We start from the raw sequence: 17,162 nt of genomic DNA on the forward strand, positions 1-17,162 counted from the left end.
TTTTTCTCTCTGCACCTTTCACCATTTGCTTCTTCTGCCCTCACAACAGGTCTAAAGCTCTTTTCCGTATGATAGTCCTTCATATACTTGAAGAAAGCTACTGCTGCTCCTAATCCCTGGTCTTCAGTTGCTTCGTCTGCAAATAAAACAAACAAATAAAAGGAATGGGCTAGATGTTCTCCAAGGTCTCTTCCATGATTATCACAGTGTTTGGCACAGAGTAGGCAATGAATAAGTGTTTATTGATCGATTATAAGCATTCCACTAATCAGCCATTGATTAAGAATTAGTTAAGTGACTCCTGTGTGCCAGGCACTGTGCTAGGTGTTAAGGATCTTTCCTCTAGGCTAAGCACCCCAAGTTCCTTTAATTGGTCTAGATATGTCAAGGACTTCAGTCTCCAAACCATCTTGGCTACTATCCTCTGGATACATCCTTGACTATTTATGTTTTTCATAAAATTTTGAAACTCAATGCTGAATATAACAACTTTAGACATAGTCTGACTTAGGTAGACCTCCCTTGTTTGGACATTCCTCTTCTTAATGTTGCCTAAATTTTAATTTTCATCTTTTAATGGCTATGTCATACTGTTGACTCATACTACACTTGCAGTCCACTTAAAGCCCAAACCACTTTTCAAATGAACTGTTGTTTAGACATGTCCCCTCCTGAAGCTGAGAATTTTTAACCCAAGTAAAGGGTTTCATGCTTATTTCTATTATAGTTTGTCTTATTTGAGTCAATCCATCACTCTAGCCTATTGAAATCTTTGTGAACCCTGACATTATCATTTAATATATTAGCTATTCTCTCATAGCTTTGCCATCTATGACCTTATTCCCATGATTGATAAAAATTTTAAACAGTTCAGAGCTAAAGATGAATTCTTGAGATACTCCACCAAGAGAACTCACTCAAAGTTGCTATCAATTCACTAACGTCATTGATTTTGATCTGTCTGTGCTTTAGGTCCAGTCTTTTTACCACTTCACAATATGCCTAACTATACAATATTTTAGACTACTTCTCTCCATCTTGTCCAAAAGGATAGTAAGAACAATTTTGTCAAATGCTTCACTATGTTTACGACATTTCCCTGATCATAAAATTATCCTGTCAAAAAGGGAAATGAGGTTAGACAGGCATTTCAACTTTCTACATTTTTGTCAGGAATCCAAGTCAAATTCATTGCTTTAAAGTTTGCAGATTCCTTCCTTTTTCTCTTTTTCAAAATTAGGAATTTGCCCTTAGGAAAATAAACTTGAGCTAAAAAAGACTTTTGAGGTCATTTAGTCCAAACCCCTCATTTTGTAGATGAGGGAACCACAGCAAAGAGAGATTAAGTGACTTTCCCAAGGTGATCAAGGAGTAAATGGTAGAATTTAGAAGCAAATCAGACCCCCTGAATCTGAATCCCTAGCACTTTTTCCACTCTAGCAAGTGCTTCCAATTCTGCAATGCTGTTCAAATTCACTGTGATTTTTCAAAGATCATTGGACACTGGCTTAACAGTTACACCCACAGGTGTGTTGGAGCAAGCGTGAAATGGCATGTGGGAGCCGATTGTTAAAATTTCAGTGTGAGCATTTACAACTCAGAATCAGCAAAAATTGCAAATCAGGGATTGATTTATTGTTTTTCTGATTGTCTAGACTTAAGAAGGCAACAGAGAAAACCATTAATACTGCAGATTAACCTTAAAAGTGTGTTCTGTAGTTCTTTTTTCCCCCAGAGAGGCAGCTGTTAAACATTTTACCAGAATACTTCTGGTTACATTTACCAGTTCCTTTAGTATTCTGGGATTTACTTCCTCTGTACCTGGTAACCTAAATGCATTCGGAGTAAGTGGTTTTTCTCTTCCAATCTTCCCCATTGTCTTGGGCTTCAACTCACCATTAACCAGTGTTGTTATATCTCCTTTGACAGATTATTTCTCTGCCTTGGTAGACAAGGAATTGAGTAGTTCTGCCTTCTCCTCCATGCTCCTACTATAATATCTTTTAGTAGACCACAGTCTGGCGTTAAACTGTCATTTAAACATCTTAAAGAAGATTTTTTAAAAGCACTTAGCATATTTCACTTGCACGTACTCAATTAATTCAACAAATACAACCTCAGAGACCGTGATTGGTGATTAGTAGAGGTTATGTATGTACTTGCAAGTAGCAAAACTGCATTTGCAAATATCTTTAATTCGAAATGGCCTGTTCCTCTGCCTAATAAAACCAGGTTCAATGGATGTAGTTTCACCTACTTTTTCTTCTTTCTCTGTTTTTCTCCTTCCTTTTCATTGTTTATTATGTGTAGCTCTGGATTTGCTGGATATAATTCCCCTTTATCCCTGAGAGTACTGCATTTTCAATGTGTTGTTAGCACTCCCACTGACCCAGAGAAATGCAGAATGTCAGAATTAGAAGGAATTTCCAAAGCCATCTAGTACAACCCACCCCTGAGCCAGAGGATCTCCAATATAACTTCCTCATCACATGGTCAACTAGCTTCTACTTGAGCATTCCCGGGATATATGGGAAATCAGGTATGCTCTATGATGTAATGGCAATATTGCTGGCATTAGGAGGACCTGGGTTTGATTTCTATGACCCCATTGGATGAGCCACATATATACTTATGAGCCTTAATTTCCTCATCTGTAAAATGGGGATAATAAAACAGGCACTACCTAATTCACAGGGTTATGAGGAAAGTACTTTGCAAATATGAATTAATATTAACGAACATTTATATATTGTCTTAAAGTTTTCAGTGTTTTACAAATACTACCTTCTCTCATCCTCATAACAACATTGAGAATTAGATGCTACTGTTATTTCCACTTTATGGATGAAGAAACTGAGGCAGGCAGGATAAGTGACTTGCCCAGGGTCACACAGCTGGTAATTGTGTGAGATTGGATTTGAACTCAAATCCTTTTTAACTAGGTTATACTCAAGCTTTCTGCTTTGACAGGGGGGTAAGATGGTATCCAGGAGTGTGAGGGAAGCCCCTTAATATCCAAACGTGCCCCACCTTGTTTTCCCCTCCCTAGCTTCCAGTCTATTAGGGGATGGGAGGAGTCCTCAATCCAAAACCCTCCATCCTCTCAGACAACTTCTTGAATTCCATTGAAACAGATGTATAGAGGTGACCACGTCCTTGGGGGTGAAACTGTCATAAGTACATTACCTAGGGGAAGGCAACTGGTCCTTTGACTTCCTTCCTGCTAGTTCCTTGGTTCAGTGACACCAAGAAAGGTTCTAGGACTAATGTCAGCGATTTTACCAGACTCCTGTTTCCCCTCTTAAATCAGTCAGATCTTAAAATTCCTTGGACATTTTCCTTGGCCAGTAAAGAAGAAAGAAAAGTCAAGGGATAAATCTATATCTATATCTATCTATGCATATCATATATGTGTGCTTATACTCACATGTGTATGTATGTGTGTAATATGTATGTGTACATGTATATGTATGTGTGTGTGTATATATATATATATATATATAGAGAGAGAGAGAGAGAGACACAGAAAGACAGAGAGACAGAGGGAGGAGGAGGAGAGAGAAGAGGGAGGGGGAGGGGGAGAAGGGGAGCCAGACAGAGAGACTGAAACAGACAGAGGGACAGACAGAGACAGAAGAGAGTTGCACAGAGGTCTCTTGACAACTATAAAGTGCTATGAAGGAAGTTGTGAGGGGATCTGAGGGGGAAGAAGGACTGTGGGTCTGTGGCCTGGTCATACCCTTCTTGTACCTGGCCAGTGCCATGGATTGCAGTGATACTTCTGATGTCAATCTTTCCACCCCTACTTTTGCCAACCTAGATCTGTAGCTCACCACCAGCTTTGCCAGCCAAAAGCTACTCCTAACCCCTGCCCTTGGGTTCTGGAATGAGCCCTAAGGCAAAGTTATCATCCTATTCCCTGGATTATTAGTGACGATTAGCCTAAGTTTACCAAGAAATGCCTGAAAGAGGAAAAAAAGCACATTGTTAAGGATGAGAGAGAGAGAGAGTGCCATCTTTATTTCATGTGAACAAGCATGAATTACATGCTGAACAAGAACACTAGTGCCAGTGAAGTACCCGTAACCACAAAAATCTGTGCTTTATTCACAGGACCAGCTATCATTACAATGTGGCTTTCAGAGATATTGCTTCCCAGACATCTCCATCATTGTCTTCATGGTCCCAGGTTTCTCTCAGAGACCAAGGGCTCAGTCTTCCTGGGGATGATGAGAGTCCTCCCGTTCTCTAGCTCCTAGTGGTGGAAGTCAGGGAGGGAAGGTTGCTCTCAGGGGTCTGGAGGGTATGAGGTGTGGCTATGATGGAAGGATTCTTCTTTTCCTTCAGATTGTATTGGGAAGTCTGAGCCAGTGAACTCTCCATGGGCATAAAGGATAAGCACATGCCAATTAGGAACTGAGTTTACAAAGCCCATTTCTGTGTAGACAGCAATGGGGATAGACTGGTGTATACATAGCAATATATTTGTAATCTCTGGGAAAATTCATTTTTTTTTCCACAGGCAGGTTGTCTAGGGGTGCCCCCTTCACTGCAGGGAAGTCATACCCCATCCTGTTTTAAAGGGTTCTGTGGGTGACTCCCATGTAGCAGAAACAGGTCCAAACGCAAATAGGAACCTTGTTGGACCAGGGATAGACCTGCCTTGATTTCCTTTTTAGGAGCTCTGTGAGGGGATCAGAAAAGGTCAGAAAAGGCCAAATTGGTTTCCCCTGGCCCTTTCAGCCCCAGAAAGGCTTTGTATTGGCTGTCCTATGGTTGTGTTGAGGGTGAGGGGAAGGGAGGATGAGGTGATATGAGGCATTGGGTAACATGGTAACATGGGACTCATGGGTATGTGTGTGATGGTGGTGGCAGGGAGTAGGACATGTGTACTCAAGGGCTGTCCTCATCGAAACCTGAAGAGTACACTCCTATCACAAGCTATTTATTCCCACCTGAAGTCCTGCCCAACAGTTTCATAAAATTTAATATTATAAGGTCTATAAAAGTCTCGGAGCTGGTCTATCACCTCAGGGTCTATCTGTACATGAGTTCTCCCTTTGGATTTTCCCAGACAGCGGGGTAGAATGCTACTTTCTGTTTTTTTCAAGCAAGGGAAGCCTTTGGTCTTGTTGAAATAGAAGTGCTTATCTGTGATGACCCTTTTGATGCCCAGGAAATCCTGGACTCTGCCCATCTCCCCAGCAGGGTCTGTGATGAGGCGCTCACCACTGACAAAGTGGATCTGGGCTAGTGGAAAGTACTGAAGCCAACTCTCCAGGTGCACCACATACATGCCTATGCGGATGGCATTCCAAGACATATCCACGAGTCCCAGGCTCCTGTTGCGGAAGGAGAGCCCCTCAAAGGTTGGGATGTCTGGCTTCTTGGAAAGAGTCTGAGTGTAATCTGAGATAGCCCGAGTCACAGGGTTTCGGACAACCACAATCAGTTTGGTATCTCTGGACATATTGAAAATCCGCCTTGGGGCTTCCTTGGTGACAAAGTAGCTGGGTGTTTTCTCCATTGTAATTTGACTTTCAAGTGTTCTGGGCATGAGGCTTCTGCAAAGAAAAGACAAACATAGTCATATCCTAGGAGTGGATACTCAACCTAAGATCTATTCATTTTACATTTTTTTCTTAGATTCTATGGTTCTTAAGAAAGACCACAGCGTATTCTATTTAGTTCTTAGCAATTAGAAAACATCTCATCTCTTCCCTATCAGGCAGAAGGAAGGAAGGAAGAAAAAAGAAAGAGGAAGAGAGAGAGACAGGAAGAAAGGAGAAAGAGAGGAAAGAAGAAAGAAAAAAGGAAGGAAGCAAAAAGAAAGGAAGGAAAAAGTGAGGGAGAGAGGAAAAGAAAGAAAGGAAGGAAAGAAAGAATAAGGAAGGAAAAAAGAAAGAAGAAAGAAAGGAAAGAAAGAAAAATAAAGAGACAAAAGGAAAGAAAGCAAAAGAAAGAAGTAAAGACAAAATAAAAAACAAAGGAGGAAAGGAAGGAAGAAAGAGAGAAATAAAGAAGGAAGGAAAGAAAATGATGGAAGGAAGGAAGGAAGGAAGGAAGAAAGAATATACATTCAAACTTGGGTAAGTTCAAGGTTAGTTTGGCTTAATTATATTTCTGTGTTACACAGAAGGTTCTTGATGTTTCACTCCCTCAGTCATGAAGCCCTTCCCAATTTGGTTCTTTTGGAGGTGTGTGGTGGTAATTACACATTATGACCTATTTACCCTTCTCTGGATATACTTCTTTGCCATCACCCAGGCTGTCCCCTATATCTAAAATGCTTTCCCTCCTCAACTCCATGTTTCGGAACCCCTAGCTACTTTCTAGGATCAGTTTAAATGGCACCTCTTTTATGAGTTCTTTCCTGCTTCCTTCAATCATTAGTGTCCCCCAATCTGATATAATTTCATATTCATTACGTATATATCTTATACTTATCATTGAATTTTTATATGCCCCCCACTAGAATGTATTCTCTTTGAAGAAGGCAGGAATGATCTCACTTCCACATTTGTATCTCTAGTGTCTAGCATGACATGTGACACACAGTAGGATTTAATAAATGCTTGTTGATCGAATAAATTGGGAGGTAAGTGTTATTGGAAAGTGATAGTGATGCAGAAAAGATTATCTTTTCAAACACCTAGCCTCTCCCTTTACCTGTTTCCCTTGCTTACATAGATAACTATCATTCTTATACCCTTGTTTTCAAACTCTTGTTTTCTCTGTCAATTATTAATATTTTAGTCAGGATACAAGCTTTTTCGGAAATCAGTTCTGCTAAAGTTGTCTGCATCTGATCTTGTGTGTGGAAAAGGTGGTTGCTAGGGGTAACCCGAACAGGGGATGGTGTTACTGAATCTTAATTTCGTGTGATATCTATCCCAGCAACTGATCCTAGAGATTCATGATGGGAAGAAGTATGGTCGTTTTATCTTTAATCATTGAAATTTGGCAGTGAAAAACATCTCTCTATAGCACTTTAAGCACTTATATTTTATCACATTTATATATGTGTATATATATATATATACATATTATTTACAGCACTTATGAAAGACTTTACTCATCACAATAATCTTGTGAGGTAGCTAATACAAGTATTATTCTCCTATTTTTACAAATGAGGAAACTGAGTCACACAGAATTTGTATGACTTGCTCAATATCCTTTCCATACTGTCAGAACAGGGACTCTGACTCATGTCTTTTAACTCTGAGACCAATGTGCTTTCTACCATACCATTTTTTCTGTCTCTATTTCTGCCTCTTTCTATGTCTTTCTCTGTGTCTCTCTTTGTCTTGTCCAGCCTTCCCTCTCTCCTTCTCTTTCTCCCATCAAGAGAAAAAGCTCCTGAAGGACAACGGCTATCGCACACACACACACACACACACACACACACACACACATACATACATATATACGTATGTATGTATTTGCATGCCCAATGTCAAGCAGTGGCACACAGTAGATAATTAATATTTATTCATTAATTCTGATAAAAAGTGTCAGTCATAGTTGTTATCATTGAGACATCATGGTTCTTATCATTGAGACACAGATAGCTATAATCTCTCCTTTTTTGCTTCTGGGCAGAGAGAGGGGAAGAAGGAAGAGGAGGAGGAGGAGGAAGAGAAGAGGAAGAGGAGAAGGAGGAAATAGAAGGGGAAGGGAGAGAGAAGAGGGAGAGAGAGGATCAGAAGGAGTGGAAGATATATCTGAGCTGGAAAGGATAACTGAGGATAGATGCCTTTTAATGACTTCTATGTGACTACTCAGGGAATGCCATCCTTATAGTTGTCATGAAGATAAAGTGATAGCATTTTTATGCCAGGCTGGTCTCAAGTCCTAAGTATGAAGGCACTATTGTACTGGAACCCAGTATTAGTGTTGGGTGAAGCTTGAGTCCAATATAAAGATTTAGAATGAGTAAGAAGGAAACATTCTAATCAAGCTTTGGGATAAGACCATGCTTAGCTTAAGATGAAACTGAAAGCAGTCAAGCCTTTTAAATATTTTAGAAGTTTTTAATAAACTCGTCTAAATTCCTATTTAACATTTATGTTTATCTGTTCTACTAAAGAGATAATTATTACATACTTATTTGTAGAGTGTTATTCTAGGGATCAGGAATGGGTAGAAAGAAGAACAATACATAGTCCTTTCTCTCAGGGAGCTTACAATCGTTTAAGGGACATAAGATGCAGAGAAGACTAAAGATATAACAAAACACAATATGATAATTGCTGGCTATATGTTTGTTTCTTCATGTGGCTGGGCAAGTGATGTAGAGTCAGTTGACACTGAAACTGTCCCATGAGGAATCGTAGATCTCCTCTTGCAATGGATTCCCTTCAAAAAGCAGGGTGAAAAGAAGTACCACCATTGGCTGAACTAAACGATCCTAACCAAAAGTCTACTGGACAGGGATTGCTGGGTCATTAAGGACAAGCCACTCAAATAGTCTCCTGAAAACTAGTAATGGATTTTTTAAAAGCAATATAATAACAAAATGGAAATAGAATACTAAAACAACTGTTCAACAAGCACAAAATTTTCCCATTTGTTAGCAGACTGACATTTATCATGTCTAGTGGCAACATATGTGAGAAGAGTAGAATAAGAAAACATCAGGCTGAATTTAAATTAACCAATAAGTATTTATTAAGCACCTACTATGTGTCAGACACTGTGCTAGATGTTAGAGTGGAAATATAGAAGTGTCACAGTCTCTGTTCACAAGGAGCTTCCTTCCATTCTACTGAGCTAGGATTTGTTTATTGCTTTAAGTTTTACAAAGCATTTCCTTTACCATAATTCTGTGACAATGCAAATGCAATTATTTCCCAATGAGACTATTAAGACCAAGAGAGGTAAATAGCTACAGGCCAAGTAAATTTCAGAATTAGGTTGTGAATTTAGGTCTTCTGACTGCAAATGCATGCATAAAGAAAGTGCTATGTGATTTCTAGTGAAGGAAAGATTATTTCTGAATAGGAAGATCTGGAAGGCTTCTTGAAAGAAGTGGCTTTTGAACATGATTTATTTTCAAAAGAGAGGGTTGTGTGTGGTTAGAGGGGAAGGGCATTCCAGGCCTAAAGAAAGGAATGAACAAAGTCATAGTTGCGGGAAAGTATGGCATATATTCTAGTGAGAAAGAGTAATCTAGATGGGCTACAGTATACAGTCCGGGGTGGGGGTCAGGGCGAGAGGGGTGAATAGAAGAGACGAATGGTGTGAGACAAAACTGGAAAGGTAGAGAGGTTTATACAGCGCTTGACTTCCAGACAAAGGAGTCTGGACTTTATTTGGTAGATAACAGGGAGACGTAGGATTTTGAGCAGAGTAGTGACATAAACAGATGTGTGCTATTCCTCAAACAAAATACCCCATCTCCCAGCTCTGGACATTTCCACTGGACATTCCCCACGTCTTAAGTACTCTCTCTTCTTTTGTCTACCTCCTGGCTTCCCTGGCTTCCTTCAAGTCCCAACTAAAATCCCACCTTCTCTGAGAAGTCTTTTTCAATCTCCCTAAATGCTGGTTTCTCCCCTTTATTGATCAACTCCAATATATAACTTGTTTATATTTTTGATTCTGATCATCTCCAATATATAACTTGTTTATATTTTTCATGTTGTTTCCCCCATTAGACTGTGAGATCCTTGAGAGGGACAGTCTTGCTTTTCTTTGAAACCCACCCTCCCCCTCCAAGTTAGCACAATGTGTGACTCATAATAGGTATGCAATAAATGCCAGTTTGACTAACAAACTGATTATGCATAAAGACTATTAGTCTAGCATCAATGTACAGGATGGATTGGAAGGGGAAAGAGAGCAAAGGCCTGAGGATTTGTTGGGAAGTAAATGTAATAGTTAAAATGAGAGGTAATGAGGGCTTAAGTCATGGTGGTGATGGCAATAGAAGAAGGGAGGTGAATGTGAAACCACTTCCCCAGAGCTGGGTAAGAAGCCAGGATGGTTCTTGGTTCTTTATTGTAGACTATGGGTTTAAGTGGTTGGACTGAAATTGGGGTTCGGGTTGTGTTTTCACCTAATGAATAGAAGTACTACTTTGCTTGGGGACCAGGATGGCTTTAATGTTGGTGAGCGGGTCCTGGTCATCTCTTTAGTGGGGATTGGTAGCAAGGGACACCTACTCTCTGCTGAAGGACGATCTCAGCCTTATTATTCAGGGGAAGTGGGCTATGGCTAGAGAGGAACAGAAGGTGAGAGCTAAGGTTTACTAGCTTTGTTCCAGCAACTTGGCCTGGATTCATTTCTCTTTCCTTGTCATGGTATATTGAAGGCTGTCTATGGGGGCTACATTAGCTATAAGTAAGAAGTGGGGGGATGTCACCTTCACAGCTACAAAGCAAGCAGCTTGCTGGGGCTTGAGTATTTTCTGCAGCAGTGAGGATGCTGTAGATATCACATCTGTCAGCAGCACCTGGCCTGCTCCTTATCAGCACCTATGTCATCAGCTGATGAACTCCCCTTGCCAATACCCTTGTTGCTTTGCAAGAGTCTTTCTTTACTCACACATGTTTTCTGAATCCCCATTTAGCCTGCGGGCTTCCCAAGAAGGCATGCCTTTCTTCTCTCCTCTGGTGATTCACACAGTGATGTGCACCCAAGGCAGAGTCATAACTAGCAATTTTTATACCTGTGGAGAGGACCACTGCACAACAGAGGCATGTGGCATAGGAGGTACCCTCTTCAACTTTGGAAAACAAATTTAGTTGTGGGAGGGGCAGGGCAGAGCCAGGCCAAGGAGGAGCTCACCTGGGGGTCAAACAGCAGGGTGTTGGGGACAGGAAGCCCATTTGGTAGTTTCCTGTTTAAATTAATCATCCTTGCTAACTAGGTGTTAAGCTCTGTTGTTTCTATAAGGATCATAGCACTACAAATTTGGAACTCTAGGGCAAAACCCTGGTTACCCCACCTTAGTTATGACTCTTCAAATAGGGAACTCATAGTGTATACAGGTTTTTTATTTACTGACTGGCAACAAGAGAGAAAAATGACCACCATAAAAGGTCCTTCCTGCATAAGCTAATCATGAGCAAAGAAATCTGGCCAGAATTAATCTTGGCATTGTGTAGGAACCAAAATGTGGGAGTCTCCCTCTTCTCCCCCTTTCTTTGTGAATGAATACAATGGGGAGAAAATTACCTTCTGGATGTTCCTGCCATATGCCAAAGTCGAGAGGGCCCTGTGCTTATCATACCTCTGGTTGCATCTAAAGATTTCTGGTGTCCCAGGCCAGGAAAGAAAGTCTGAGAATATAACAGGACCCCGTGGATTGGTTGTTGTTGCTGTTCAGTCATTTTCAATTACATCTGACCGTTCTTGACCCCATTTGGGGTTTTCTTGGAAAAGATACTGGAGTGGTTTGCCTTTTCCCTCTCCAGTTCATTTTACAGATGTGGAAACTGAAGCAAACAGGGTTAAGTGACTTGCCCAAAGTCACTAAGCTACTAAGCTTAGTAAAAGGTTACTAAGTGTCTGAGGCCAGATTTGAACTCAGGAAGATGAGTCTTCCTGACTCCAGTCCCAGCACTCTATCCACTGCACTGCCTAGCTGCCCTAGCTGGTGAGTGGCGATCAAATCAAACTTGGATCTTTGCAACATTTTACAGGTTAGAAATGAATGCTTTCAGCAAAAGATTGCAACAAGATTTAACAGAACACAGAGCAAGACATAGTGTGGTGTGATTTACCATCATCGCATTTTTGAGCATGAAGGTTTTTTTTTTTCATTTTGTTTTGTTTTTAGCATTTCAGAGCTAATTTCCCGATAGAAATCATTAGACCATTCAGATAATCACTAGTTGCTACAGGTAAACTAGCTCCATTTTTTTTTCAGGCAGCTAAGACAAAATAAGAATTATGTATGTAGCTGATTCTAACAGTAAGTAACGTTTGTTCTGGAATTGATCTGGAGGGAATGTAAATTACAGTTACAGTACTTTGTCCAGCAAAGGCACATAATACACTTAAGTTGAATGAATGAATAACCCAGAGTAAGTTTTAATGGGGTTCAAAAATCAAGGTCAATATAGAAGATCCTCTATCTCAGGTGTTCCTTGGGTTCATTTTAATTGGGCCAGAGGAGTCCTATGATACCTGCTTTGATCATGACAGTGTGTTCAGTCTAGAAATTGATTGTTTTAGGCTGAAAATTTGGCCAAAGACAGAAAGAACTTCAAAGGTTATCTGGTCTATACCTAACTCAGAGCCAAAAATTCTCTGTTTTGACAAACCCCTATAATTAGCCATCGAATCTGAACTGGACAATGGGGAAGTTCATGACCTCCAGGACACTCTTAAATAGCTCTGATCATTAGAAAGCTTTCCTCATGTTGAGTCAAAATCTGCCACCCTGTAACGTCAACATGCTGTTCCTAGTTCTGTTCTCTAAGGTCAAGCAGAATGAATGTAATCCCACTTCTATATGATAGACCTTCAAATATTTAAGGACAGTAATCATATTCCAACTCCCAAATATTCTCTTCTTCAGCCTGAATATCCCCAAGTTTCCAAATAAATGTCATAATCCTCGTGCCTCCAATCCCTATGCTATCTTGGTTGTCCTCCAATGGATCCATTGCAACTTTTCAGGCTTTTCCTGAAAAATGAGGCCCTGGTCTCTGCATTCTGTGTACCTCTGTAATACTTTGTTCATAATTGAGCTCCCTGTGCAGTCACATTCAATTCAACAGCCAACTCAGCAAACATTTAGCAAATACATGGGCCTACTTAATTGTATCCTTTTTTTCCCTTTCTTTGTGGACATAATTTGGGTTTGAGTCTTCAGAATTTCATTCTTGAAAGCCTCCCAAACTTCTTGGGATGACTTCCTTTGTAAAGTATTGGGCTGTGCGATCCTACTCTATCCACTGCCCTACAAATCTCTTCTACCAAAGTCCAGGGCACGCATCAGACTAGACAAAAGCATTCCTCCAAATGAACTCTTCTTCCATGAACTCTACAATAAGATAGCATCATCATCATCATCATCATCATCATCATCATCATCATCATCATCATATTTACTAGCACTCACTATATGCCAGGAACTGTGCTAAGCCCTTTGCAATCATTATGTTGCTTGATCCTTACAACAACCCTGGGAGGTAGGTGTTATTACCATTTTTCAGACAAGGAAACTGAGGCAAACAGAAGTTAATTGACTTGCCCAGGATTACATAGTTAGTGGCTAGATTTGAACTCAGGTATTCCTGTTTCCAGGCCTGGCTCCCTCTCTGCTGCTTACCAAAGTTCTAGATATTTCTATTTTGCAACCAGTCCTTCCTTACTGATTATAATTAGTTCCAGAATATTTGGTCTTCCCTTGATTTTATATTACCTCTTCTGCCCTGCCCTTGGTCACCCCCTCTGTTGTCTAAAAGATGAAGTTATCAGCAAGGCAAATTAAAAATTTATCAAATATTCTCTTTACAAAGAGGCGTTTAACATAAGTGCAGAGAGATGAAGTCTTCATTATCTCCATGCCTTTGAAACTCAACTTATTTGACTTTGGGAAAAGTGACAATGACTAGGTAGTGATCTACCATGGTCACTTTTACTTACGCCATTTTGAAAAGTTCCTACCTAATATAATGTAATATAATAAAACATTTCCCTTGAAGACTGGCACCTTCTTGAGAAGCAGCCTTTGGGGTATCTCAGATCTGGGAAAGACCTTAATTTGGAAAGACCGAGGTCACTCATTGCATCCTAGGCCATTTGCCAGTCACCTTGACCTTTAGAAAGATGACTACTGGACATCGATGACTCTGGAGGAGAGAATGAGGCTGATGACCTTGCATAGCTCTGCCTCACTCAAATCCGAATTCATGCACAAGTCAAGACGTCACCCATGAAGTCATTGGTCCTCTGAGAACAAAGGAAGAAGAGACAACAGTGAAGTCTTGTAACGAAAGAGAGTGGAAGGTCCCAGTGATAATTACCAATTCTGTTCATTCAATGCATAATTCTTAGCATAATTATGAGAGACAGCCTTCTGGAAAGGGGGTTGGCTTTCAGGATTTATTTATTTCTTAGTATTTAATTACAGGTACATGCACATGGACTCTATTTATGAGGAATACAACTCTTTACCTGGCCCAAAGATGCTAGAATGATAGAAGGCAAAAGGAGGATTTAGAATACACACATGTGTATATGTATTTATATTTATATATATATATATATGTGCGTGTGTATGTATGTGTGTCTGGATATGTGTACAAATATGTGTGTACATACATATAGACATATACACGCACATATGTACACGTGTATATATATATACACATATGTATATGTATATGTGTGTGTATGCAAACTATACATATACAGATATGTACAGATATGTATGTATATGTGACTTCATTTTGATAACCCCAGGTCATTCCAACTCCATAACTGCCATTAGGAATTTGAGCCACTGCTTTTGCTTTGAAAGAGTTTTGAAGCAGGAGGGACCAGCTGACCACCTTTGAGGTGATAAAATTTCAATTTGCTTCTTATGGTTTTAATGCCTGTGGGTGGCTTTTGTTATTTCAGTCTGAGTTTTCCAAGAGAGTACTTCAATAAATAAACACCTATTCAGATTTTTTGCATAGGTCAATTGGCTGATTATTTATAGCCTGTCCAATTTCGCTGGGTTTCTTTTCCAAATGCATTACTTTAGTTTGAGAATAATTAACATTTAGTGTATCCTGTTTTTAAAAGTTGCTGACTTTAGATAGATAGTAGAATTTTAATACCTAGCTGAGCTAATGGTCATAGAATCAGAAATCCCATCTATGACAGGAATCTTCTCTATAGAACCCTTGCCGGATTTCCATCCAGCATCTGCCTGGACATTTCCAAAGATAGGCAAGCACATAACTTTAAAAAAATTGTTTATTTCACTATTGTACATCTCTAATGATCAGAAAGTTCTTCCTGGTTCTGAATTTTAAACCTGTAGAGCTGGGAAGGACCTTTGAGATCACATAAGTGACGTAGTAGATAGAGCAAAGGCAAAAACACTCAAGTTCAAATCCTACCTCAGACACTTAGTAGTTTCATGACTCTGGGCAAGTCATTTTACCTCCCTTAGACTTGGTTTCCTCATCTATGAAATAATGTTAACACTTATCTCACCGGAGCAAAAGAGATAAGATACGTAAAACCTTCTATAAGTGTTAAAGCAGAATTCAAATGTTAGCCACTACAGTCAAGAACTTATTTTGTAGCTAGGTAAACTGAGGCCCAGAAAGGCTGAGATCCTACTCAAATGACCACAGCCACCTTGGGGGCAGAAACAGAAGAATTTAGGTATCTGGATCTCTAACCTATGGTTTGCTTTTTACATTTTACCAAATTGTGTTCTCTAAAATCTGCTATTCTATATCACATGACTATTGGTTTTGGTTTTGCTCCTGGGAACAGTACAGGAAAGTCTGATTTCTCCTTCCATATGACATGTTTGAAAAATAGTTACAAGGAATCCCCTAAATCTTCCCTACTCCAGGCTAAACATCTCCCATTCCTTTCCTAATTGTAGTCATATTCCATATCTCATCTGTATATGATGGAAGAGATTTTTCAAGTGCCAGTTAAGGGAGGAAAACACTGGGACCTATGATCTCTCTGGGCCTCAGTTTCCTCATCTGTAAAATGAGGGGTTGCACTATATCATCTATAAGACCCATTCTGGCTCATCCCATTCATTATCCTCCCAGGAGTGCTTCTGACTTTCTGAACTTAGTTATCATGCCTTAGCTGTAGTTTCATCCTGGAATCTCCCTTGGCACCTGGGGCCTCTTCTCCCTGGAACATCCATCCACCCCTTTGGCCTTTTTCCCATGGAACATCACTCTGCCATGATAGCTCCCTTCTCCTGTTAGTAAGTGCCTTCTATGGCCTTCATTTTCTGGAGGCTGGAGGCTGGCTAACCGGACTGGTTAACCTTCATCCACCTTCCAGCCTTCACCATCATGCCTTATGTGGGTGCTTTCATTCCCTGCTACCTTTCAATTTCCTTTTGTGGGCTTTGTCTCTCCTCCCCTCCTCTCCCCCATAAAAATATAAGTTTCTCGAGGATAAGGACAATGTTTCTCTTTGTATTTTAATCCCTGGCACATAGCCCAGAGCCTAGCCCACAGTAGGCACTCAATAAATGCTTGTTGCTTGCCTACTTACCTGACTTCTGGAATCTATTATTCTAAAATCTTTCAATCATGACACTGAGTTAAAGATTGAATGAGAGAGATTAACAGACACCTGCTTTACTCACTGTTCAATAGAAATCACCTTGATCAGGAAATCAGGTATCTCTAATTCCGAAAACAGCATCCCAGAGAAGCTTCCAGGGTAGGAATAAAAGACATCTGCCATCATAAAATTATAATTTAATTTTTTAATTAATCTCTGCCTCAGATTCCTGAACTATAAAATAAAGATTTAGCTTTCAGTGTTGTCATGAGGATAAATGAGATAATATTTGTAAAGTACTCAGAATAGTCCCTGGCAAACAGCAGGTGCTTAATAAATGCATGTTCCCTCTCTGCCCCCTCTTTTTATTTACAACATCAAGTCATACTAGTTCATTTGTGCCAGTAATATATTCTATCAAAAGCTTGTAATAGGTTGACAGGTTCAGCACAAGGAAGGTTAGTAGGACCCGGAAAGCATTGTTGAGTCCTGCTGCCAATGACAAACAAAAGTGGGCAGTTTCTGGCTGTTCCCTCCTGAAGCTTGCTTGCTTGGAAGTGAACAATACTGAGGTTTCCTAGGTTCTTACAGATTGTTCAACCAGTGATGATCATGTAATTTAGGGGTTAACTTTAAGAGACCTATTGGACACTGGTAATGTAGGTCCCTCTTGCTACTGCTTCTCAATGTGACTGAGAAAGTTGGTAAGTTGACTAGTACTCATTTATATAGATATTTGTTGTCTACAACAGATTCTTTGAGTCTAGCTCCTTGATGGCAGGGATTATCTTTTGCTCATGGCTTAGTACAGTGAGAACCTGAGAACCAGGTTGTCCAGTGGTTAGAGCCCTTCATGCTAGGATACAGGATTAGGATTCTAAATATTCTCCCAGCTTTGGGGGCTAGAGAGGAGGCCACAGCTGCCAGGCCTATATTTACCA

General features: G+C 40.1%; 1 protein-coding gene across 1 annotated transcript in view; it reads right to left on the minus strand.

The window, feature by feature from the left end:
- Positions 1-3,997: 3,997 nt before the first annotated feature.
- The window catches only part of HS3ST2 (heparan sulfate-glucosamine 3-sulfotransferase 2), a 134,766-nt gene continuing 121,601 nt past the window's right edge, over positions 3,998-17,162 (minus strand). The window contains exon 2 of the mRNA XM_036739437.1: positions 3,998-5,564. Within this exon, the coding sequence (XP_036595332.1) occupies positions 4,946-5,564 (619 nt within the window). The 3' untranslated portion in view covers positions 3,998-4,945. The remainder of the gene's footprint in view (positions 5,565-17,162) is intronic.

This window comes from Trichosurus vulpecula, chromosome 9, assembly GCF_011100635.1.
Source record: "Trichosurus vulpecula isolate mTriVul1 chromosome 9, mTriVul1.pri, whole genome shotgun sequence".
NCBI classification, from domain to species: domain Eukaryota; kingdom Metazoa; phylum Chordata; class Mammalia; order Diprotodontia; family Phalangeridae; genus Trichosurus; species Trichosurus vulpecula.